Source organism: Myotis nattereri (genome assembly GCF_964212035.1).
Source record: "Myotis nattereri genome assembly, chromosome: 2".
NCBI lineage: Eukaryota > Metazoa > Chordata > Mammalia > Chiroptera > Vespertilionidae > Myotis > Myotis nattereri.
In genome coordinates this window covers 32,233,592-32,257,845 of record NC_138076.1, presented here as the reverse complement: position 1 = coordinate 32,257,845, position 24,254 = coordinate 32,233,592, and the positions used below count along the sequence as shown (strand labels likewise).

Here is a 24,254-nt window from a genome sequence, read left to right as displayed (position 1 = left end):
TTTTTTTAAAATATATTTTATTGATTTTCTACAGAGAAGAAGGGAAAGGGATAGACAGTTAGAAACATCGATGAGAGAGAAACATCAACCAGCTGCCTCCTGCACACCCCCCAATGGGGATGTGCCTGCAACCAAGGTACATGCCCTTGACCGAAATCAAACCTGGGACCCTTGAGTCCACAGGCCGACGCTCTATCCACTGAGCCAAACCGGTTTGGCAATTGTCTCTCTCTTTTTAAAAATTTCTTTATTGATTAAGTTATTACATATGTGTCCTTATCCCCCCATTACCTCCACTCATGCCCTCACCCCCCAGTTGTCTGTGTCCATTGGTTAGGCTTATATATGCACGCATACCAGTCCTTTGGTTGATCTCTCCCCCTTTCCCCCACCCTCCCCTCCTTTCCTCTGAGGTCTGACGGTCTGATCGATGCTTCTCTGTCTCTGGACCTATTTTTGTTCATCAGTTTATGTTGTTCATTATATTCCACAAATGAGTGAGATCATGTGATTGTCTCTTTTGCACTAGTATGTAAGCTCCACCAGAAAGGTTTTTTATGTCAATTTACTGCTGTATCTCCAGCTTAGGGCACAGAGAAACATGCACAGTAGATATGTGTGCATATATTCTGGGCCAGTAAATGAGTCTTTGGCAACAAAAGCCTACTAAATCATATAATAGGTTTTATATAGATACATAGACATATAGGAATTTTTAAAACCCAGAATAATTCATAACAAAAACCTAACAGTGGCAGTATCTAAGGAATCATGTTGAGATGATAGTTAAATGGAAGCTGGGCTTATATTCATGTTTAGTAAATACATGTATTCATGCATTACTTCTGCAATTAAAACGGATTTTAAAAATTTGTAACTGCTACATAAATACAATTTAAGAAGAATATTGTATAGGGTCAAATTAATTCTTTTAAGCATTTCTGAAAACAAATCTATAAATCGCACTGACTGTGTTTTGCTTTAAAGCACTTTGGCTTTCAAATAATAATTAACTGTTTATATGTTTTGCACCACTAGCTCTTACTTCTCAAAGGAATCTTCAGCCTTCTTTTATCTGACTTGAACTGGTAACCTTTGGCAAAGTCACTGATGTCACTATTCCCTTAATATACTTGACATCGCTGCTTTAACATACGGTTGTTTTCTTTTGAAGAAAAGTTGAAGGAAAATCAGTGTGTGATGGTGTCTGGAAAGAGCCCTCCTTGGTGGCGGTTTCTTGTTCACGTTTATGATGAAATGACATATTTTTAAAATACGGTGGACTAGTCAGAGCTTTGTCCTTATTCCAAGGCAGAATTTCAGTTGTTCAAAAACGCATGGAAGAGTCTTGAAATGATTTGAGTAGACTCTACAGAACTAACTTCCAGTATTGCTTTTTGTCTCATCAGACATTTTTTTTATGAAACAAAGAACCTGTGGATTTCTTCATTTGTGGGGGGAAAATTGAAATAGTTTGAATTAGGTCATAGTTTGAAAACAAGTTAAACAAACCATTAGTTATTAACCTCCTGCTATTTTTAAAGTTACTCAGGTATTTTATTTATCGAAATGGATACATTTTTAGTTCAGTCCTACTTTAAGGTAACTTTGGAAATAATGCCTCCAGATCTACGTACATGCGATCACACACTCCCCACCCTGATTTCTTCAAGCCCTAGAACAGTGACTGGCAGGCACGCCGGGCCATGTGGAACATGCTTGTTTGCCATGTTATGTCATTTATGTAAAGTGAAAACTTTTGAAACTAATTCTAAGTGGAAAAATAAATGGTATAATCGGATTTTCACACGTTTTATATGAATCAACTGGTTATAGGATGATTTCTTCTGTGTTGTTATTTGAATGCTATATTCATTTTAGAGCCATCTGGAGGGATGACGAATGGAGAAACAAATCTGTCAGAGGCAGTTCACGCGATGCCAGGGGTGCCGCTTCCGAGCACAGACACTTGCAGAGCTCAGGGGAAGTCGGGATTGGGGGGCAGGCTGCCCCCCATTTAGGAGAGCCCTGCCAGCCATTTCACTGTCTTTTCACCCAGATTCTAAAACTCTGGAGTGTGGGGACCCTTGTGGACAAAAAGAGTGTTTTGCGTGGTCCCTTTGAAGTAGCTGCTACAGGAAATTACGGAAGGAGAAATTTAGGTTATAACCTTAGAGAGAGTTTACATGTCCTCTAGCATTTTAACGGTGAGGAGTCAGATAAAGGAAGACTTTCGGTAACTCGTTCAAGATTATACACACAGGAAGTAAGAAATTAAATTAGAACTTCAACTTCACCTCAACTACCCATGTAATATATTTTCATGTGCATGCTTCTTTTTTTCCCCAAATATATTTTTATTGATTTCAGAGAGAGAGAGGAAGAGATAAAGCATCAATGATAAGATAGAATCATTGATTGGCTGCCTCTTGCATGCCCCGTACTGGGATCGAGTCTACAACCTGGGCATGTTCCCTGACTAGGAATCAAACTATGGCCTCCTGGTTCATAGGTCGATGCTCAACCACTGAACCATGCCGGTTGGGCCTCATGTGCATGTTTCTATGTGTATATGTGTCAGAGTGAGAGTGAGAGTGAGAGAGAGAGCACCAAGACTGAAAGAAATAATAAAGCATGCTCACAAAAGAAAACCCCCAAATTTTTGTGAAATCTGTTTTTTCTATTTGTGTTTATTCACTAACAAAAAAGTACAATAATTAATTTATCATCATCTTCTAATGTAATTTTCAAGGAATAACCTAAATTTCATTGTGTCTCTGTAAAAATATATGGTCTTTGAAGGATTCATTCTTATAGTACTGAGAATTGCAAGATTAACATTTTCCCATACCATTAAATAAAATCAGATGGATGAAAGATTTATTATTTCATTAATCTAAAATAGTACAGTAGAGAAAAGCTAATAAAAGTAAGAGCTAGAAACTGTTAAAGTTTTAAGCACCCTCCACTTTTTTTTTAGATATTCTAAGATAAAACAATTGTATTAGGGCCCTTGACTCTTATTAATACAATAAATTAATGGTTTATAACCTTTGTTTTATTACTCAGAGAACACTTCATAAATCAACTATAAGTACAAGCTAGAAAATAGCCTATAAAATGATTCTTTCTCATATTTCTTCTCTTCCTCTGGAATTATTAATGTTGCAAATAATAGACTAGGGGTCTAAGAGTATCTCTTGGTACCATGTGCATTATAACTGGGAATCACTATATAAATGCACATACATTTATTTCTTTTTTTCTCTTGTAATAAAAAATTGCTCACATATATGAACACATTTTATTATGAAAGCAGCATTCATTCTTGGTAAGAAACTTGGAAAATAGGGAAAATTAAGAAAATACAGATCATTCATAATTGAATTATTTATCTAGAGATAACTACTAATGTTTTTTGTGTATTGACTCAGTTTTTTAAAGTAATATTATAGTTGTTTAATTCTTGGTTAGTGTATCTTTCCATTTTCACTCTGAACTTTTTGTGGACAAATATTATATCTCTTTTTTCTTATATATTGTTACATCGTGTGTGTGTGTGTGTGTGTGTGTGTGTGTGTGTGTGTGTGTGTGTTGCTAGTACATCCCTTTCAGGGTCTGGCACAGAGTAGACACTCAACCAATATTTGTTGAATGAATGAATGAACAAATGGCCTACTTATTATCATATTTTCTCTTTGGTAATACAGGGATCCACAATCAAGCCTTGTTGCCAGGTGTCATAGTTTCTCCTTTAAAGTAATTTTATATTTTTCCTCTCAGCTTCATTACACAGAGGCACTTAATCTCTAAGTAAAAACTGGCTATGCCTGTTCTTAATCTAACTTTCATCTCTTACAAATCAATCTGATTTTCCTCTAACTCCAGGTTGAATGGTTGCTTGAGACGACAGCATTTATTGAGTACCATTTATGTCCCTGAAGTTCCACAAGGCAATATTAAGTAGGAATGGTGTCTCTCTTTTCCACAGGGCTTACAGTCTTGTGGGGACGGGGTGGGACCATGAATGGTAAACTAATAAATAATTACAGGTTAGGATCCATGCTGTAAGGGAACCAATAAGGACACTGACAGCAAATTAAAGTTGCCGAAGCTTAGATATGGCTGAAATGGCATCTCCAAGGGGAACCCCGGTAGGCTGAGATCTGAAGGAGAAGGACCCAGCCACAGGACAGGGCAGGAAAGTGAGTCTGGGGGCAGGACCAGAGTGTGCCAAGACCCCGAGATGAAGGCAGCCTGAGAGAACTGATGGGAGCAGAATGGCTGGAGCACTGAGAACTGGGTGCTAAGAAGAGATACCATGCTGCATAACAGTGTTCTCCACCTGTATTTTCTTCATTATTGCTCCATGATGGAGAAAAATTAACGAAAGAATTACTAATGAATTTACTTTTGGGTGGGGGGAATCTGAGCTATTACAAAGGTTTGTGGCCCCTCAATAATCAATCCTCCTTATCAATATGAGTCTCTTAACTACTAAAAAAAGAAAGTGGTTTTGGCTATACTTAATCCTATTTTATTTCTTATATATCTATCTCATTTTCCCCAATTAAAGGTTTATTTAGCACTCCAAAAGGCCTTTATTAAGCACCTATTTTATGCCACAAACCTTATAATAGGTAAGGGTATTTTTCCCCATCAGGAACCAGTTTCACCTTCTGGGGGCAGAATCACCGTGTTGAGAATGGATGTTTAGAGGCAAGAAAGGGCCACAGCTTATGTAGTCAAACTACAAGGTTCTACTTTAAGTTCAATGTGAAGTCATTAATAAGCTTTAAAGAGGATAGTAACACGATCTGACTTATGCTTTAAACATGAAAAAATTGCATTGTTGGAGAGCAAGAATAGAGCTGGAAAACCAGTTAACAAGCTAATATAGTGACCCAGTCAAGATAGAGTGATGGTCAACAGGACAAACAGGGTAGGTGAATCAAAGAAAGGTCAAGAGATATCTTCCCAGGGGCCTTCAATAAATAGGCCTATTAAATTGTGTTGACTTGAAGAGTGGGATCTTCTATAAAACTAAAATACTAATGCTTGTCAGGGATATGCCCAAGCTCTTATTAACAAGTGTGAATTTGCTGCATACACTATGTGGAGCACTAAATAATGGTAAAGGCCTGGTCTTTTAGGAGTTGAAAGCAGAAGATAATTCACAAAAATAGATGTAGAGGAGTCTCAAAGCAAACAGGAACACACCACAGAATGGGTATGTGGAAAATTAGGAAACCTATGGAAGTACTAGTATATTTTAATATCTGAAAATACTCTTAAGGATGAACAACATAAGATCAGATGCCCAGGATCAAATGCTGTGAGTATTCATGTTTTTAGAAGTAAAGCAAACATCAAAATACATGGATGGCGGTGGCTTGGCAGTTACTGGTGGTGGAAGGGCTCCCGACCTATGTGCCTACACATGCCCCAGTGAGTACAGTGGGCTGTGCTTATGCTTATGTTGCTGTTAATCATTCATCACATACACATTCCATGGGGCACGTAATTACTGACATTATGGAGGCCATTTTGTTAAGAAGAAAAACTAAAGGTACTCCTTAAATGAATACGTTAACTTATCCAATACGCTTTCCTCTTGATTTTGAAGCTAATCAGTCTTGTTTGGGTAAGGCTTGTGATTGCTTTTTACAATGTGTTATGTGGGGAAAGAGAAATTTTTTTAAAGCACTCTTGACTCTATTGATGTGATTTTCATAATGAAATAATATATAGGATTGCATAATGAGGAATTCACTAGTAAACTTAAAATAGTGGTTTTTATTCATCACTGCTTACTGTATGGGTCATACTATTCTAGGTGAGAGTAATTAATTTTTCTTAACCTGCAATTATATGTAATTTGAGCCAAACCACCTTCTTCAAATAGAAGATACAGTACTCTATTAGATGTGCATGGCTATAATTATCTTTTCTATGTTGAAGTTAAACTTCAAGAATAGTCTATTTATATAGAAGAGAACTTGTATTTTAGTATAAATGTATCCTTTGAGGATATTTAAAAGTATATTCAGAGCCTGGCTGAAAATTAGAATATTTTTATTTCATAATTTTTCAAAGTTACCATGAAAGTACAAAATATGAAAATATTAATTATAATTATACACATACAAAATAATTGTCATCCTTAGAAACTTAATGAATCAAAGAAGCAAATGGGGGAACTATGTGAATTCAGCCTGGAGAAGATGAATTTTAGTTAAATGGTTGTTTTACTGAAATTCTTGAGAGCGTAGGAGGTATTCTGTTTGTCCTTGCAGTCCCAGAGCCTGGCACAGGGCCTGGCATCAGGAATGCCCTTGGCAAATGTTCGGTTTATGTATGGATGATGGATGAATGATGAATGAATAGATGGATAAGACAGACACATGAAAGGTTGAATGGATGAATAAATGCGAGACAAGGAAAATCAGGAAAGATAAAAGATATAGTGTACCTGAGAGCTATGTTAAAAAGATATGAACCAGGAATGAACCCTGCCCTGGTGGCTCAGTTGGTTGGAGCATTGTCCCAATACACGGTGACAAGATTGTGGATTCGATCCTTGGTCAGAGGACATACAGGAAGCAAGCAGTGAATGCACGGATAGCTAGAACAACACATGGATGTTTGTCTCTCTGTCTGGCTAGCTGTCTCTAAAAATCAGTGAATGAAAACTTTTAAAAAATTAGAAGCAGGAATGAGTGAAAGAATATTCATAGCTTGTATGTGGAAATATCGGGGTTTGAGGGGCTGCTTCTATTTGGAAGAGATTACATAATAAGTGCAGAAAGTGCTTTCCATGGTAAAAGTAGAAACAACAGTATTTTAAAGGAGCACAGTGACATTCTCAGATCAGCAGAAGGAAAAACAATTCTGATGGGAGAGTGATGGAGACATCAAACCATATAAAAGAAACAGTATATTGTTCACATCACATCAATAAGGCTATTTAAAAACTGGGAACAGATTTACATGGTAAGGCACTTTAGGAGTTACCAGGACTTTTTTTTAATGCTAATATTATATTGAAAGAAGATGACTACTTTTATTGTAAATATATCTTATTTTTAAGTGGGAAGTATTTATTAGAATAATGCTAATGTTTTTAGAGTAATAAAGATTGAAAAAAAATGTTTAAGTATATTTTATTGATTTTTTTGCAGAGAGAAAGGGAGAGGGATAGAGAGTTAGAAACATCGATGAGAGAGAAACATCGATCAGCTGCTTCCTGTACACTCCCTACCGGGGAATTGCCCGCAACCAAGGTACATGCCCTTAACCAGAATCGAACCTGGGACCTTTCAGTCTGCAGGCCGACGCTCTATCCACTGAGCCAAACCGGTTTCGGCAAGATTGAAAATTTTAAAGATTAATCTTTTATCAGAAACGATGGAAATTAAGCATTTTTACAACAAAAAAAAGCATTGACAATAAGTGATATTTCATTAAAATAAAATCTATGGTAATTATTACGAAAAACATCCCAATATTATATGAAGTGATATTTCTAAGATAACACTGAGAACAATAGTAACATCATTCAATAAAAAATTTGTGCATATGAATGCTATAGCCCCTTGATAGTGTCTACAGAAGTTTCACATTGATTTCCTGCCCTCAGTAATATGTGGGAAGTTAAAATAACAATAAGTAGCACCTCTTTTTAGAGGAATAAGAAGTGTTAGTCCTTCAGAGATTAATAAAGGCCATATTATGGAGAGCTTTGAATGCTAATTCAGAAGTATGCATTTTAGTTTACAGGCAATATGGAATCATTGACAGTTTCTGGAAGATTAATAAATTGGAGGCAGTGTGCAAGGGGAATTGAAGAGCAGGTAAAGAATTAGAGGATGGGGTGCATTCTAGATTTTGGTTTGCAATAGTCTTATACCAAAAGTCTTTATTTCTTGAACAACATTAAATGCATTTTTAGAAAATGAATGAATTAAAGTAGTTCATAAAGGTTTAATTTTAAGATTTCATTATTTTAAATGAATTTTTGTAAATAACTGAGTTCATAGTATACCTAGTATCTATTAAAATCGGTCTTTGAAGTTCTTTCTCCATTTTATTCCATTTACTTTCATTTCCTTCACCTTAATATATATAACTTACCATCTTTATATTTCTTCAATGTTATCCTAGCCCAATAGTCAAGTTGAATATTCAGGTAGGTATACAAATAATGACAAAATAAGGAAATCAGTGATATTATAGAGGTATACAAGATACATTAATGACATAGATATGCTATTTTAATGAATTAATTATTACATGGTAAATGCTAAACTGAGAGTTCACCAAGCCATGTGTGATTTAAATGATGAATAGGAGCTTATTCAGTAGATTATTTAGCCCTGGCTGGTGTTGCTCAGTGGTTGCAGGTTCAATTCCTGGTCAGGGCACATGCCCCGGTTGTGGGCTCGATCCTCGATAAGGGGGTTGTTGATGGATGTTTCACTCTCACATTGATGTTTCTCTCTTGTTCTCCTTCTCCCTTCCTCTCTCTATAAAATTAAATAAAAAATCTTTTTTAAAAAGTAGATAATTTAGATAAAGATATTATGTGAAAAAAGAAACAGACTATGTTAAGCCAGAGGAGAAAAACAAGTTCGCATTTTGGAACAGCAAGCAATATGATATAGTTTAAGAATAGATAAACAAGAATGCCCTGAAAAAGAACTATACTATAGAAAGTCTAATAAACATTTCTAAAGATTTTGAACATTATCCTGAACATTATGACTTGCAATCAAGTGATTTTAAGCACAAAAGTAATATAATGATGTTTGGAAGATCACTCTGAAGTTAGTTTTGTTCGTCATCTCACATACAGTGAGGAGTGGTAAAATGGGGACACCCCTAAAAAGGGAGGCCAGTAATGTGCATCTCCTGTGTAGGGGGGGGGATGTCCTGAGGTTTCCATGGAAACAAGAAGTGTGGGTCCCTCCTACCCTCCATGGGAGGGCAAGCCCTACTTGTTGTAACGCTGTGATTGGAAGCAGCAATCAGTGGTGAGGAGGAGGAGGAGGAGGGAGGAAGAAGAGGGAGGAGAGGGCCTTTACAGGTTCCTTTAATATCTCTCTCTGTACATCCTCCAGACCACCTACATACCATCACAACCACCATTCCAGCAGGTGTCTGTGCTCCCACAGCCTGCACCTCTAAAAAAAAAAGTCCCTGAAGACTGTAGCAGTAATTGAAGCTTTCGGAGTCATCAATGATAATTTTGTATAATCTTTTAAAATCTGTCACTTCAAAAAAAATCCTAATGGTTTTCTAATAAAAATAGCAATGACTATAATTCACAGATGGCTTACTTTTATAGAAGTGAGAATGACATTAACATTTTAATCTCAGATCAGAACACTCTGCATCTAGGGAGTGCACAGGGAGAGGGCTCAGTAGGAGAACATTTCATTCCCTCCTTTTCTACGGTGTGAGAGAGAAATATCTTTCTATAAGAGAATGCAACTGGAATCAAGAATGTAGGTGATCTAAACATTTGTTCTCATTCGGATGAATCCTAATTTGTTGGATGTGAGACAGCACACTAAGGCACTGATTGCAAAGTAACTTCATGTGAATTCATTCCATAGGAAAATTAAAATGGCCAACACATTTCTCCTAAAATTCATGTGATCCTCTCTGAGTTTTTCTGATAAAGATTTCTAGATTTATGCTTCACTAATCCTTACTATCAGTGATACCAGAGGACTGAAGGACTAAAATGCATTATTCAGAATAGTTTCTGATGAAGAAATTCAAAATACTGCTGAAGGGCTAATTTTAATCTTTTAGAAGAGATGAAACATTTGCTACAAATATGACAACCCCAAAAGACCAGCAACTTGTCAAACAAATGGTAACATTTTTTAAAAATATATTTTATTGATTTTTTACAAAGAGGAAGGGAAAGAGATAGTCAGAAACATCGATGAGAGAGAAACATCGTTCAGCTGCCTTCTGCACACCCCCTACTGGGGATGTGCCCGCAACCAAGGTACATGCCCTTGACCGGAATCAAACCTGGGACCTTTCAGTCTGCAAGCTGATGCTCTATCCACTGAGCCAAACCAGTCAGTGCAAATGGTAACATTTTTAATGAGCATCTCCACATCTTGCCAATCCACAAATAAATTATATATGGTAAAAAATGTGAATGAATGGATATGAAATAATGGATCAGTCCATTGAATAACTGTAAAGTATTTCAAGTAGGTGAATGAAGAACTTTCTAAAACTTTCTGAATGTGATGGCAGCACAATACCTAGCCATTTCCATGAAGTCTTTAGCTCTGTTGAACAGGATACTTTTTTAAAAAATTTTGTTTTATTGCTTAAAGTATTACAAAGAGTATTACATATGTCTCCTCCCCCCACCCTTGACATTCCCCCAGCCTCCCCTACCCCTCCCAGTGTCTTATGTCCATTGGTTATGCTTATATGCATGCATACAAGTCCTGCCCCTCCCGCCCCCCAACCCTCCTCAGCCTTCCCGCTGTAGTTTGAAAGTCTGTTTGATGCTGCTCTGCCTCTGGATCTATTTTTGTTCATCAGCTATACTGGTCTTTATTATCCATAAATGAATGAGATCATGTGATATTTTTCTTTCATTGACTGGCTCATTTCACTTAGCATAATGCTGTGGTACATCTACACAATGGAATACTATGCTGCTGTAAAAAAGAAGGAATACTTACCATTTGCAACAGCATGGATGGAACTGAACAGGATACTTTAAAAGTGGATTCAGAATTGAATTCTCTCCCCCCTCCCATTGAACCAGATGCCTAGAAGCCCTCCTTACTTTCAAAGCCCTTGGTTTTACCACTGCAGGGAGAATTTTTATGGACATACTAGTAGCTATACCAAAAACCCATCAGGAGCTTTGAGAGCTGGCCTTTCGTTCCCAACATTACATGTGACTGCCTGTCTAACATCCCACCTTCCCTCGCACATGCCCTGTGCTCTCACACACCCACTTCCCTCCTCCCTTGCTATTATCCCGACCATGTCTCCCATCAAAAACTGCATTTTCCTGCCTCCAAGTCTGGTGTAACAGATCAGCCCTGTGAAACACTCAGACTGCTTCTCAAGTACCCACAGTCAGAATCCATGGAATCGCTAATATATACTGAAAAAATCCACTTTACCCTCCATATTTACTCCCCTTCTAATTTAGCCTACATATGCAAACTGAAAACTGGATATTTTCTGACAATAATAGCTTATGATTTCACTTTTTCTCCCTTCTTTTGTCTCAGTAGAGGAGAGGGGTCAGCTGAATCACTGCTGCCCAATCTTTCTTATGTCTGCACCACTTTTGGACCGTTTTCACTCCATTTCTTTTTCCTTTTATTTCCACCATCATTTATTCTATCGCTGACTGATGTCCATGACTTATTCACAGATTTTTGAATGACTTCTGGGTCTGGCTTCTATTCCCATCGTCCATCATACCTTATTTCCATCCTTGAAGACATTATCGTCCATCTCTATACTCATCTTACACCAGCACTTCACAGTTCCTCATCTTCTCTGTCTAATTCAAATCCACCCTCCTCACATCCCTACCACTTGTAAGATCAAGAATATATCTTCATATTTTTGAGAGATATGAATATATAGATAATGATAAATAAGCAATGCATATAATAAGAGAAAAAGGATCATTCAGAGGATGCTCTGGGAACACAAATGAAAGTCATAAAAGCACTACTGTAAGTAAATAAATGAGTATCAGAGATCTAATAATGAAGGTGGGTTTTGGCTCCAGTTATAAAGGATAAATAGGGACTGGCCGCCAGACAAGCAACAGTTGTATAATCTTCCAAACCCAAACTGTTGTGATTGCCTTAGATTGTCTCACTTTGCTAACAAACTATTTCCCAAAGCCAAGCCCAACAATCCATTCTCCTGAAAAAGTAAGGACTTTATAGATTTCAAATAGAGTTTCAAAAATTATTTTTATAAAAATTAAGTCTGATCCCCTTTAATTCGTTCACTTTAGCCACATTGCTCATAGAAGAATGTCCATGTTTTCCTGTAATACTCTTCACAATTTGGCCACTAGCTACATCTGTAATCTCTTCTCTCGTCACTCTTCACCCATCTGTACCCCCAAGCTCGTTTGTCATTCTCTGCTCCTTGCCTTTCATATGCTAGTTTTTCTGCCCCCATTCATCTTTTTCCCATCATGCCTAGCCACCCTGGAAAATTCTTACATACCCTTCAATGCTAAATGGCTTAGATAGCATGCTTCTGAGTGAATCTTACCTGATTCCACCTTGATCACCTCCTCCTCTCTGATGGTCCTTGAAAATAACTCGTATCATCACACTAAGCATGTATTCTTGCTAGATTTGCTTACTGCAGATTTTCCATATGAACTCATTAAGGAGAGGAACCTCCTTTGTAACTCTAGAAGAATTCTCAAGGTAAACAAATTTGGTTTTTTGAATGGCCGTTAGAAATGTCCCTGTAACAGATCTTAGTCTTCTAACTCTCTTCCTGCATAGGGTCTCCTTTTAAGTATGGAGGTGGGACTAGAATCCAGTTCTCCTGGGTGCATTCTCTAGGTCTCCTCCCCTGGTGTTCCTTGCATTTGTTAGTTCTCCTAATTGTTATTCATTCCACCATTTGTGGAGTCTTGCTGGCTATCACTCTTTTAAAGTTTCATTTTGGAACTCAGGTTTGCATGAATTTTGCCTTTGGGGTGTAGTTTCCCACAGTGAGTAACATGCCACAGTCAGGGATGAACAGAAAGATGACATGCTCCCTCCTTCCCAGTGCCTGCCTCACAGATTTGTTCCGCAGTGCTCACAGACAGTACCAACTGCTCTTCCTGTTGACTGCCAAAAGAAGTCAATAGTCAGTCAGGAAGCAGAAAAAAGACTGTGAGTTATGGAAAATAACTAGGGAGAGAGAATGGCAATACAATGGGGGAAAGAAGTAACAACTCTCTGTAGCCACCCACCTAGGCAAATGTCTCAAATTTCAACCAACTAAAAAAAACAAAAACAAAAACAAAAAACTAAATGAAGAAGAACATCTAGCCAGCCAGAGGCCTCTGAAACAGAACAGTAGTTGAGAGCATTCTCTGTTGATCTAACTAACTACCCTGGCTACCACAGTGTAAGATTCCGGTCCCAGTTCCGTGTAAATGTGTGTTTCATTAAGACAACATGGCTAAGGGGAGAGTTAGAAGGAAAGATGGGAAGTGACAAAATATGTTTGAAGTAAACTCCGTTTCCATATGAAAAGGTTCATAAACTGCCTCTGGCCACATACTCTGAAGACAAGTCTGACCTATAAACCTTTCCAGTACCTAATGATGTGTATAGACATGCAAGCCTCGAGTGTCACTGTGATGTATGACACGGGCTGTGCGGTGTTATCATTTAACGTCCTCAGGCCATGCTTGGAAGCACACATGTTAGTCTTCCTCTTATTTTAACAGTGTTTGTCTCAAGTGCTGAGAATATGATTATGAACATATTACCAGGTTTGCCTAGGCAGTATTTCCTCTTTATCTAACAGAATATCACCTCCGAGCTTCCACAGCACTTCGTGTCAGTATTTACCAGGCTTTTCTGCAATTATTTGTGCCTGCTTCTTCTGACTGTGAACACTTACATTGTAAAGGGCATTCAGTTCCATGAATTCTTAGAAAATGAGCACAACACAGAGAAAAATTATTTTTTTAAATGCTCGGCATGGCTTATTGTTGTGTGTTTTTAAGAATTCTCTTTGGTAGCTGCTTTCATCAATAGCAGCATGATTGGACTAGCTCGCATACCACTAACCTTTTTTATGGAAATGAATTTGGGGGTGTAATGAAATTTTAAAATTCTAGAGAAGAAAGCTCAATGTGTACTTCTGTTTATGCAGATGACTAGAAAATTATTGCTCACGTGACTTTGTTGAGTCTTTTTACTTTGATGTTGCAGTTCTATAATTGCGGCTATATACATTGATCTATAATAATAAAAGCATAATATGCTAATTAGACCAGATGTCCTTCTGGATGACCTTCGGATGAAGCCAGGGCTGCGAGGGAAGCCCGGGTCCCTGGTGCCAGAGGGAAGCCAGTGCTGGCAGCCTGGGAAAGGGAAGGCCTACTCTTGCATGAATTTTGTGCATCAGGCCTCTAGTATATAATAATGTACAGTTTAGTAGAAAAATTAATTGACATGAGACAATTTTGTATGACCTCTGTATGTTTTGTTTGGGTCTTTTTGTTTGGTTGTTTTCCCTTTTTGTAAACTTAACCACCCTTCCCTGGGTTGAGAAAAGAAAAGGAAAGTTAGGGGTCTGGCTCAGGAGTGTGAAAATTCATGCGTGGGGCTGGCTGTATCTTCTGATAAAGAGGACTGGATAAAAGGTGCAGAGAGTAGCCAGAGAACACATATGCATAGCCCATGAACAGACAACAGAGTGGTGAGGCCAGGGGAATGGTGGTGGGGGGCAGGGTGGAGGTGGACAAAGGTAGGGGAGGTGGGGGACATCTGTAATAGTGTCAACAATAAAAAAAAAAAAGAGTCAAAGCCAGTCAGTATTTTGCACTACATGATGCAACTACCACAACTGTAGTGTGTAGGCATTTGCAAATATTGGTGACAATGTGTACACATAATAAAGAGACTTATTAGAACAAAATTTGGGTGATTGGGATTAGGTGTTAGTAGTGTTAAAAAATAATAAGGGACATGTACTGGAATTAAATTTGTTAGCTTTGTTTATTCTAATTGTCTTCTGGAAAAATCTCTTGCCTGATGGTTTTCTCATCATCATTTTGGCATATCCGGGCTATTAAATGTTTCCCTGCTGTTTATATTTTAGATGGGAGTCCGAAAAGTGTTTCTAAAATACTGTCATGCCAACCAGCTCAATGATTTGTGCCTACAGCTGCAGAGAAAAATTATCATCTGTCAAAAAGGTAACAGTGCACACTAACATATATGAACTTTTGTGAGTTGTGGAATGGAAGTCTAAATATCAGTGGGATCTACATTGGAGTGAACTGCTCCATCCACTCCTTGATGCTACTTATGGACACTTTCCGGAGGTTTAGGCAGCACTGTGGCTTAGTTTGCTCTTTACCTGTGTGTGAATCAGTGTATGCAGACACTACACGGCTCATGCTTTATGTGGTAGTCATTTCATCTGATATTTTGTAGCAGATTTTTATCTAAACCACAGTTTGGAAGAAGAGCTATGCCTATCCTAGGCTTTATGCATCCTCTACCTTGCAAATATTCGTGCTTATTGATCCTGACAAGAAGCATGTACCTTTGAACCCACAGTGGTACTTAGATCCAGCTAAGAAGCCAGATTCCCAGCCAGTTCAGTCAGTCAATTGGCTAGATCATATTTTAGGTGATTCTGCATATGCATGGGAAAATCCTGGACTTCAGTTTTCCTTTGTGAAGCAGTGATGATATCTGGAGCATTATCTTTGATAGCAGATAACATTTTTTGTCATTTTAACTTTGAAATAGTTCCTTTAGAATTTCTTTTCCTATCAAAATCCAAGCGACCATCAAAAATGGCTACATATTAAAAATCATAACTATGCCTCACATAAAACATACATCCTTAATACATTTTTAATTTTCTCAATAATTTAATTATGCATTATAAATACAATTATCTAAGAAAGGGAAAACGGAAAAAATTAACCCATGTGTTAGTGTTTGGTGGAACTGTAATGAGCTCTCTAGTATATTTGAAGCTGTTCAAAGCTAGCAAAGACATTTCACAGGATGCAGAAATCAGTTTCATTCTGTTCAGGGCTCTATCCGTTTGAAACCCCTGGTTTCATCCAGGCACACCCCTCATTAAATCTCCAATGTCTTATCATTTTCTGATGATAAAAAGAACTGCTACATTCTGGTTCCTCAAACCGTCTCATTGAGAATGAACAAGTTCCATCCAAATAACGCTTAAAATTCAGCACTTCGTTCTAAGTAAAAACGTTCATCTTGGACCTCTCGGACCCCACAGGTGGGCAGTGGGCACTCCCTCCTGCCTACTTAGGCTCATGCGCACCTGTGACCCTCCAAAGCTGACGAAGGGGAGGGAGAGAGTGTGGGGACAGAGCAGCTCTTCTGTCTGACCATCTGCAGTGTGACCTGGCCCGGGGTTCCTCTGGTGGGGTGATCAGGTGTTCAATGGCGATTTGGATATGTGGGCACATTTCAGCACTTATCTGCACTACCCACCTGAGAACTGGCAAGACCTCTCCTTTGGACAGTCACTTATTTATTTATTTTTTTAAAATATATTTTATTGATTTTTCACAGAGAGGAAGGGAGAGAGATAGAAAGTCAGAAACATCAATGAGAGAGAAACATCGATCAGCTGCCTCCTGCATATCACCCACTGGGGATGTGCCCGCAACCCAGGTACATGCCCTTGACCGGAATCAAACCCGGGACCTTTCAGTCCGCAGGCCAACGCTCTATCCACTGAGCCAAACCGGTTTCGGCATGGACAGTCACTTATAATCCCCCCTCAGCTCCCGGGTACCCCATGGACATTATCCGCCCAGGCCTCTATGCTGTCTAAGAAGTCTCTTTAAATGACTGCAAGCAGACATCTCTGTCTTGCAAACCATGCCTGGTGCTGGAGAACCACACCCTGGGTCCTGACAGGTGTAGCTTCTCCCCGCAGAGCCACCCTGCATTCAGGGCCTGGCAGCAGCCACTGATGCAGCATCCGTTTTCTCAGGGCTCATGCGCCACCATGTCCTCCAAACTCCAGAGTCATATAGCAAGTTCTCAGGGTGGTCCTCAGAAGCCACTTTCACCAGCCTGGAGGGCGGAGGCAGTGGGGGAGGCTTGGGTTAGGGAAAGGGCCCACCCTCAACTCTTGGCAACTGTGGCTTCTCTGTGGGTGATGATCAGCTGGCCTCTTTAATTTTGTCCTTCATCAGTGTAGAGAGAGGCTGGGGTCACAGGTCTGTTTTGGACCAACCTTGGCAGTTCCTGTTTGTGTGGCCAGTCCTGACAAACCACCCTGTGACCTGAGCACCTGCAGCCTCGGCACCACATGGGATGCTTAGAAATGTAGCGTTTCAGGCCCCACCCCAGACCTCCTGAATCAGAAGCTGCATTTCCAGCCTCAGCTGTGATTAGAATGGGAAGAATCCAATTTACAAGGCCAGTGTTCTAATCACTGCACTATGGAGTTAACTGAGAGCCCCATTTAATATCATGTTATATGTACATAGAAGGAAGTATCCAATTCTCCTGGAAATGTTCCTTAAATATAATTAGAAGAATGTGTCCCCTGTCTTCCATCAGGGCTGCCCACTAGGAATTTCTTCTATTCTGTTACAAAGAGAAGTTGCTGTGCCCTGCTGACCTGAAACAAAAGAAATGAGCACAACTCTAGTTATCTCTTCACCTCTAAAGATAAAAAATTGAGAATGGTCTACAAAATGGCATCAAGATGAAACCCATAACTTCCTATGGCATAAATGAAATAAAGGATATAAAAGCATTTTTTAAAATTATAGGCTCTTAAATGCAAAGCATTACTTATTGATTTTTCTTTTTATATCTCTTGGAATAGTTCCTTCAGTACTTTTTGCTACTATGAAATTTACTCAAAATTTATATGATGTGGTGTCATTTCCAGTTTTTCAAGAGTTCTCATTCTTTTTTCTTTGTAAATGTTGGGGGGGAAGAAAGCTGTTACTCTTAATCTTAAATTAAATTATTTAATCTCAAATTATTTGTAACAGAAGTTTCTCTCTGACTATGTATGTTTACTTTGTCCTGGATGAAACTTAAAATCTGAATACTATAAATATCATAAAAGCAGTCTTTTAAAATTGTCAGAAAGAGAATAAGTATCAATATATATTGGAGCAAATTTATTTTTATTAGTTGTCCCTTGTTAAATATACCAATTTTTAGCAACTGGTATAACATTTTTAAAGAATTTGGAAAGGCGCTAGTATGAAATGTGAGAAAATGGAGTTCTCCAATTATGGGACCATAGATTTCTGGGTCATGAATCCAGGGAATAGCTCTGCTGACGTCGGAGGTCACAGGAAATCTGGCATATCCACATTAATATTCCATTTATTACAGGAGATTAAACAGCTTGGTACTTCCAAAAGTCAATGTCTCAGTTTTTGGTGTTTTGTTTTTTATTGGTGGGTTGTTGTTTTTTAGTGTAATAGAAACAGCAAGTGAATGGGCCAGTTTGAATTCTTCTGCTTTCTCCCAGTGTGCCCGTCACATGGTTAACACTTATTCCGCATTTCCTCTTTCTATAAGTCTGGTTGTACCTTTTACTGTTTAATTTTTCCCCCTTTAGATTAGTGCAGCATGACTGTTTACAGTTAATTCAATACCACTGCATTCCAAAGTAGCTAAACAGTTAGTATTGCCATCAGAAGAAAAGCCTGAAGCATTTTAACTGCCTGAAGAGTGTTTGCCTCTGAAGCCGTAATTGTGGAAAGTTGTGTGCAGCTTTCCACCTTGTAATCAAGAAAAGGCATCATGTGAATGTCAGAGATAACCCACACACTGTTCTTCAGTAGCCACAGACTATTTTAAAGCACTCAATGTTTCACAGCCTTTTTTTTCTTCCCCTACAGACAAGAATAAAGTGATTTTGCTACACTCATTGGTTTTCCCTGAAAGTATAGACCTTCTTAAAATCCGAACAGTCCCTTCTAATCTTAGAAACTTAGAATTGGAAGGGATGGCATCCCAGAGTCAAAAGGACCCAATAGTCATCACTCCCCCTGCATCCGTCCACAGCATCCACAAGCAGGGAGGGCCATTTTGCTCTCATGAACTTGCTCAGGGATTGGAAGCAGAGTGCCCTTCTCAGGATGCAACCTGATCTATTTATACCCTGTGCTCAGTGTTATACAAAGTTCTTCCTCACACAGATCGCAGGCATGCTACCTTGGCTTCCCTGTTGGTGATCTGTTCTCTGCAGAGCGACAGATCACATGATGTCTGAGTGGTTAGATGCTAAGGGAATGAGCTTGGCCTCATAACCAGAGACTCAAATCCTGGCTCTTCTATTCATTGATTGTATTTGCTTGGAGGAAGATACATTTAACCCAGAATAAACATTTACTGACATACTCTAATCTCGTATTAAAAAGGGAAATCAAAATTCAGGAAATACTAAAGGCAAAAATCCTTAAGCTGAAGGAGGCTATGAACATATCTATAGCTATAAAAAGCCCAGCGACCCAACGGCAGAATGACCAGAAGGACCTGTGGATCAGTCGCTATGATGCACACTGACCAGCAGGGCGCAGACGCTCAACGCAGGAGCTGCCCCCTGGTGGTCAGCATGCTCCCACAGTAGCAGTGTCGCTCAGCTGACCCGGGTGAGCTGGGCTCCCACAGCAGGCCGATCCCTGCAGGCCACGCCCCCACCAGTGCACGAATCCTTGCACTGGGCCTCTAGTTGTTTATAATAAGTCTTACACACTGTGATAAGGCCTCGCTATGCTTCTCTTTGTCTACAGAATGGAGATAATGGAGTATTAATTATGATTGAGTGGGGGCAGTGAGTGATTGAATGGTGTTCCGAACACATGGAAGTGCCTTTAAATTGTGCTCATTGTTTTTATTTCAAGTCTTACATGTGTGCTGAATTAGCCATTTCAAAATGTGTTCACTCACTTGTTTCCCCCAATTTTTACACATTTTTCTACCCCTGCTTCCTCAGAGAGCAGGGGGGATGTCCTATATTTCTACACAATCTCTTCCTAGAGTGCTAAGTGCAGTGTTAGTTTTTCTAAGGGTTAAATCACAGTCCTATTAACAATATGTGCATGATGTTTTCAAAGAGTGATTCCAGGAGCCTCATAATTTCTGTTATAATATGATATAATGAAAGATAATCAGTGTGTCCCAAAATGGTCCAGTTAGAGTCAAACCCCAAAATTCTCTGGGGTTTGGACCTTGTTCTTTTTCATTGACTTTAGTCCAGTCATCAATGTCCAGCCTCTCAAACAAACAAAAAAAAATGTGGGAGCCTTATTATGATACTAGAAGCCCGTTGCACGAAGATTCACACAATAGGCCTTCCTTCCCCTGGCTGCCAGCACCGGTTTTCCTCCGGCCCCCCGGGACCCTGGCCTTTGGTCCAGCCACAGCAGAGAAGCCAAGCCTCAAGGATAGGCTTCTCCCCTCTGGCTCCAGCGAAACTTGGCTTCCCTGCTCCAGCCTCAGCGGAGAAGCCAAGCCTCTTCAGTCTTCAGTCTTCAGTCTTCACTCCGGCCAGAGTTTTCAGTCTTCGCTCCTCGCCTGTGTATGCAAATTAACCACCATCTTTGTTGGGTTAATTTGCATACTCATCTGATTGGCTTGTGGGTGTAGCGGAGTGACACCAATTTGCATGTTTCTCTTTTATTAGTGTAGATTACTTGCATGACCTCATTCAGTTTAAGGATTTGTGTCTCTAGCGTTATCATGACTGAATTTAGATATTTTTTAATGCAAGATTAGAATGTTTTAGTACATTTTATTCTGAATTAAATATCTTATTTTGTAGTTGCTCAGACATAAATGTACTGTGACTTTTGTTGGTGTGGGTCTGGGTTTTTCTGCTTTTGCTTCTCTCCCTGACCCCTGATTGCATTCTTTTATGGGGAAGTTATAAGAGGATTTCTGGCACGCCAGCACTTGCTTCAGAAAAGAAGCATCAGACAGCAAGAGGTCACATCCATCAACAGCTTCCTGCAGATTACAGAGGACATGGGGCTGAAGACCTATGATGCCCTGGTCATTCAGAATGCTTCAGACATTGCCCGTGAGAATGACCGGCTCAGGAATGAAATGAATGCTACTTACCACAAAGAGAAGTTGGAGGCCAGAGGCAAGCAAGAGGAAGGAACCAAAAGGTAAAGGCAGACAGTGTGCAACTTTAATTATCTATGTAATTGATTCAGTGGCATCAAGAAAGTTCCGATAGCCCTTAATGCAAAGTTCAATCAAATATGACAGTAATTACGGGAACTAGCAAGTATGTGCCCATCCTTTATTTGAAACCTCGTAAAAACCAAGAGGATGCTTTTCCTCTGCGTCCTCTTAATGAAATAAATGCCACATGTGTGAGTTTAGTCCAATGAAATAATCATTGCTTCACTTACAATGCTTGCATCAATCACTTCCCATTGAAGCACAAAGTTTTAAGGCATCTGATATGTCTGTCTTAGCTGGCTTCTCCACATCTTTATACAAGTGCCATCTATACCAGAGTCTCACTCCGAGAAACTTCTGGAAATCTAATAAAAAAAATGGAGAAGCCACTCTCAAAACAGAAGTAGTGAAACCAATAAATGGTTGTACAGATATTTTTCTTAGTGAACTGTCTCATTTTCTTTGCCAATAAGGAACACTTTGGGGAGAGACTCCTATTTTAAAGTTCACTTTGGAGGCAGAAATAGACAAGTGGGGACCACCTGATCCTTCTCCTGTTTATCACTCATGCCTCTCCGTAAAAGATGACGACTCCTGTGGTTCATAGTCCCCTCCCCGGGAGGGCAGGCACATGGGTCCCTCGGATCCTAATTCACTGTGTCAAGGAGATGCTTGTTTGTTCCACAGGAACTTGGTAATATCTAGTTCTTTTTCTCACTAAGAACTGACTCCCCTTTGCCTTGACTGCCTATGTCAAATGATTTTTTTATTGAAGTAGAAATGGTAATGTGCCTCTCACTAAGTAGCTTAAAATATCTCAGTGATTAAAAACTGAAAAAAAATCCCTTTTTATGGAAAACTGTAATTAAACATTACAAGGAAAACAAATTATCCACTGAGCGCCATGCTTTTATCTTTAGCTAGTTCGTTTTCTACAAGGGCGTCGGGCTCTGCCTTGCGGTGGATCCCAGCCCTGTTGGTATGCTGCCATGCAAAGATATAATTATTAAAACAAATGCTCAGAGACTCCTTGTAAAATGGATGCATTGGTATCTTGGTGCTACATGATTATATTGACATATGAAGCCGGAAGGAATTTTTTTTAAAACCAGATAACTATTAATTTTATGTGACTTCCAGAACAATGTTTGTTATTTTCTCTGCTGGAGCTAAACAGCCACCCCAATTTCTCAATTTGATTATGTGTTCAATTGCCTGATGTAAAATTAAGTGAAGAAGTATTTGTCTATTTTTTTTTTTGGATACCCACAGTTTACTTGGCATTGGACAACCAGAAGGAGTGACAGAAGAAAAATAATAATTCTGCATATAATTTAATAATTGCCAATGAGGTTTAAATTGTTAGGAGAAAAGAGAGAGAGAGAGAAAAAAGTAAATCTTTGATAGTTTTAAGTATATGTTGTTTTGCAAGGGGAAGTGGTGATGAACTCCCAGCATTTGATGCATCAGCAACTCTCTATTAAGATGGATTCTCCAGAAATGATCATCCAGATTGAAATTCTGGTTTTCTGATTTGCTTAATAATCAGAGTGTGAAAAACTCATTCAGTGAATGCCTGGTAGAAAATGTAAGCACTCCTTAAGAAGTGTTGCATTTGTGTGAGTTTATTTTGTTTTGTTTTTTGCTTTCGTGTCTTCAGTGATAATGATGAATCTCCAAGGTGCTCGTTTATCAGAAAGCAGGGGCTGGAAGGATGGGGCAGCTTTCTCTGGATGTGTGGGTCACCAGAGTGCTGCCCAGGCATCCTTCAGCCTCGCGGGGAGGGCTGTTCACCAGAAAGCCTTGGTTATGTCTGGCTGAGCAGGTTCATTGTCACCCTCTGAACATAGTGCATCCGGGCCTCTCTGGGTGCTGTCTGTGTTTTGTTCCCCTCAAGAACTGAAGACAGGAGTGGACCCAGGCATTTCCACTGCAGCTCCGTCCCAGCCCCCATGGCTGTGGACAGCCTGGTGCAGTCCCTGGCTGGCTCCTCCACCCGGTCTCCTTCTCTGCACTCGGTGTCCAGCCTGGATGACAGCAGTGGCCTCCCGTCACCACGGAAACAGCCTCCGCCCAAGCCAAAGAGGGACCCTGCCACGCGGCTGAGCGCCTCCTATGAGGCTGTGAGCGCCTGCCTGTGGGCCGCAGCCAAGGAATCATCGACTGAAGGTTAGCCACAGGGAAGGAGGAAACCGGCTCCTTGGGTTATTGATGCACTGACTTCCGGTTTTTGAGAGCCCCATGGCAGTATTGCTACCCTAATATATTTTTAATAGGAATAAATCCAATTGTTCGCTTGCCAGCGGCTCTTTAATCATTAAATATAAATAGTCTGTATTCAAATCTCTAAGCCTCTTAGGAAAAAGCTACTTATATATCATTTCCTTAACTCCCATTCCCACTTCCACATGAATGAGGAGCTGAGCCTCAAATCAGAGCAATTCAGAACATCGGTCGCCAGTCCATGTGCATTTTTACTAATTTTAGCCTAAACAAAAATGTATCAGGATTCCCAATTATCACAATCCCACTAAAACTTGAGCTTGCTTTATTATGCAGTAAGTGAAACAATTCACACAGATGAGAGTCACGATATGGCAGGATTCAGTTAGTGAAACTTTTGGAACTAAATAATAAAAGTCTCTGCATTTGTGTTCTAGAATTATTTATGCAAAATGGGAAAAGTCACACTTTACTCACAGTCAGGTATCTCAGACTTATTGCTTAATTATTAAGTTTTAAGAGAAAGTGCTTCTTTGCAGAACATTTGTTAATTTTACAGATTTTATTTATCACCTTCTAAAAGTTAGGTCCTATTCTAGGCGAGGTGGATACACCATCAATGAAACAATCAAAACCACTTTTCCTGGTGGATTTTTCATTCTAGTAGGGGAAGACAAATGGTAAACATAATAAACTAGCAAAATCCATTGAGTATCTTAGAAGATGTTGCTGCAGAGAAAAATAAATATGGTAAGAGGTGGTAGTGTGTCGGGGGTAGTCAGAATTCTAAATAAAATGGCTGTGCAGGTTTCATTAGAAAAATATTATCTGAACATAAGATGGAACACAGTTCTTTCCATAAATAAATGAACCAAAAAAAGCACAGGGAAACCATAAGCTCATCTTATGGAAAAAGAAGGCTGACTCCAGGAGCCGTGGAAAATCCATGGGCCAGGAGCCTGGAGCAATGAGTACAACCTAGTTATCTTTCTTCCAAGATGCCTTGTGTCAGTCACTTTAAGAAAGAATAGATTTTTAGAAGAATTTTTAGTTTAAAAAATGTTGCTGTCATAATGTATGAGTCATGATGCAATAATGCTTAGA

At 39.2% G+C, this 24,254-nt stretch overlaps 1 protein-coding gene across 1 annotated transcript in view; it reads left to right on the top strand.

Annotated features, from left to right (window-relative positions):
- The window catches only part of MYO16 (myosin XVI), a 418,102-nt gene that overhangs the window by 308,174 nt on the left and 85,674 nt on the right, over positions 1 to 24,254 (top strand). The window contains exons 28-30 of the mRNA XM_081084505.1: positions 14,863 to 14,959; positions 20,662 to 20,908; positions 22,825 to 23,096. Of these exons, the coding sequence (XP_080940631.1) occupies positions 14,863 to 14,959; positions 20,662 to 20,908; positions 22,825 to 23,096 (616 nt within the window). The remainder of the gene's footprint in view (positions 1 to 14,862; positions 14,960 to 20,661; positions 20,909 to 22,824; positions 23,097 to 24,254) is intronic.